Source organism: Camellia sinensis, chromosome 10 (genome assembly GCF_055761805.1).
Source record: "Camellia sinensis isolate YWXY chromosome 10, ASM5576180v1, whole genome shotgun sequence".
Lineage (NCBI taxonomy): Eukaryota > Viridiplantae > Streptophyta > Magnoliopsida > Ericales > Theaceae > Camellia > Camellia sinensis.
Window position 1 is genome coordinate 175,363,589 of NC_138970.1, and position 2,446 is coordinate 175,366,034.

General features: G+C 37.9%; 1 protein-coding gene across 1 annotated transcript; it reads right to left on the reverse strand.

Annotated features, from left to right (window-relative positions):
• Positions 1-1,364: 1,364 nt before the first annotated feature.
• LOC145800894 (uncharacterized) lies at positions 1,365-2,102 on the reverse strand. Its single transcript, XM_082890646.1, has one exon. The coding sequence runs from the start codon at positions 2,100-2,102 to the stop codon at positions 1,365-1,367; it is 738 nt and encodes a 245-aa protein (XP_082746772.1).
• Between the last annotated feature and the right edge of the window lie 344 nt (positions 2,103-2,446).

A 2,446-nucleotide genomic window follows, 5' to 3' on the forward strand; every position in this document is an offset into this window, starting at 1 on the left:
AATTGCTCATTGAAATCTTCAAAACACACAACTGGCATCATTGATAAATTGCATACATCCAAGACTTACTGAATTGGCATGAAATGGCATCCGTCAATCAAATGGAAACCAAAACTAACACAAGCTAAATTTACATACAAATCAAGAGTAGCATCCATAAAATAAAGCATCATGCACAAAACCAACATTCATAAATTTGTCATTCAAGTTTGCAAAACACAAAATTGTTTGTGACAACCAAAATACTACCTTTACATAGTTAAGAAGTTAAGGGCAACCATTCCAAACAAAAAACCATTAAATGTACAAAAAGCCCCAATGACAAAGTGATGTGGATGCTTCATTCTTTTATCCAAAAAAAAAAAACCTTTAAGCTTTTGTGCAGTGGTGCTTCCTTCTTCCATGCAGTGGATTCAATCTATAAGTTCTCCTTTTTTCTGTCTAGTGGATGTTGTTTTAAGGCCACCAGCATTGTACACTTGCTTGCCTCTCCACATCATTTGACCCTCCTTCGGTGTGTTCGTTGAACTCATTAGAGATGGAGTTGAGTGACTTTCTTGTTCTACTCTTATTTTAACCTGCAATAAGATTGAATTATCCACAATTAAACACAATCAAATATATGATAGTTAAGTTAGTATTTAAAGAAGAAGAAGAAGAAGAAGAAGAAAAAGAAGAAGAACACTTACAGCCAGTTTCTTCTGTCTGCTATGTGGCCTGACCTCAGGTCCTTCTGCAGTTAATTGACTCTGAGGTTGACTATGTTCAATTTGGCTCCCCTGAGGTTGGCTCCCTTCAGGTTGGCTTTCTTACACGTAGTCGAATCTGCATTTCACCTTACAACTTCTCCTGTTGTGTCCCATCTTCCCACATTTATTACAAGTCAGTTTAGTGCCCTTCCTTTCTAGTTTTGTGTTTTCAGTTCGTGCTTAAATCTCTTTTCTTTTATGTTGTTTAGGCCTCCCAGCTCTCTTTTTCACATCAGGTGGCAGCACCTTTGCATACTTAGTTGTTAGCCACATTTCTCTACCGTTAATAGGACTCAACATGTTGTCATAGATCTTCAGATAAGTCTCAACCTTGTAGTACTAATGAACATATTTTTCTTGTTCTTGACCTAAGTAATTTGCAGCAGCCACAACATAGGCACATGGAATGCCTGACAGATCCCACTTCCTATAGCCACAACTCTAAGCTTGCAAATCCACCTTGCATTGCTCACCATATGGCCTTACAACCTCAAATTGCTCATTGTCATTCCATCTAGGAATCCATCCAGCTGCATCCACTTTCATTTTCTCCAATAGATTTTGAATCTTAGGACATATAGGACCATTGTGCCTTTACATTGCATCTCTTCTTTTTTAAACTGTTTCCATCAACAACAACCTAATCTTCTCCAATATTATAACCACAGGTTTACTCCAAGCTTCCAAGATGGTTGAATTGAAGCACTCACATAGATTGTTTAGTAAAATGTCACACTTTGGAAAAGTGTTGAAGTGGCTCTTATTCCAATGAATTGGTGGTCTTTCTACTAACGAAGCATATGCCTTACAATTAGCTTCTTTAATCTCTTCCATCACTTTGGTAAATGCAGGAATAGTTGTTGCCCTAGCAACCTTCCACAATAGCTCTTTTAGCACCAACCCCTTGTGTTCACCCTTAAAATTGTTGTACAAATGCCTCACACGATACCTGTGTGAAGCATTTGGGAACAACTCAGCCACTGCATCAATCAAACCCTTTTGTTTATCACTCATGAAGGTATAACAATGAGAGTTTACAATATTTAGATCATGTCCTAGCAGCTCTAGAAACCACAACCATGTTTTCTTCTTCTCTTTCTCAACAATTGCATAGGCAAATGGAACTATGCAATTGTTGGCATCTATCCCAATAACACTCAAGAGAATACCACAATGTGGCCCCTTCAAATAGCATCCATCAACTCCTATCACTGGCATACAAGCATTCATAAAAGCTTTCTTTAATGAACCCCAACACAAGTACAACCTTTTGAACTTTGATTCTGCATTGCTCCCATCATTAATCCTTGGATTACTCCCTTCATTAACCTTTGGAATTTGTTTCACCTTCATGCACACCGTTGTCTCAAGATTGGTATTCCTAATCTCCTCAATTTAACTCCTTAATATTGCAAATTGTTGAGCTGCAGTAACCATCTACCAGTGTCAACACCTTCTTTCTTGCCCTTCTCACTTTTTGTAAGTCAACCTTGACATCGTGCTCACTTGAAATAGTGTTTGCCAATGACTGAATTGGCCATGTAGGATTTAACCTAATTCTTTCAAAGTACCTCTTCACAATCCACTTGGAAGTCACATGTGCCACATCAAATGACCTATTATAAGTGTGCTGATCAACAAGTGTTTTGATCCTATACAACCCATCACTTTTTACATATGAAGCATAACAAACCCAA

What these genes read in the sequence shown, in the direction of transcription:
- LOC145800894 (XM_082890646.1), bottom strand. Translation starts at nt 2,102, where the DNA reads ATGAAGGTGAAACAAATTCCAAAGGTTAATGAAGGGAGTAATCCAAGG.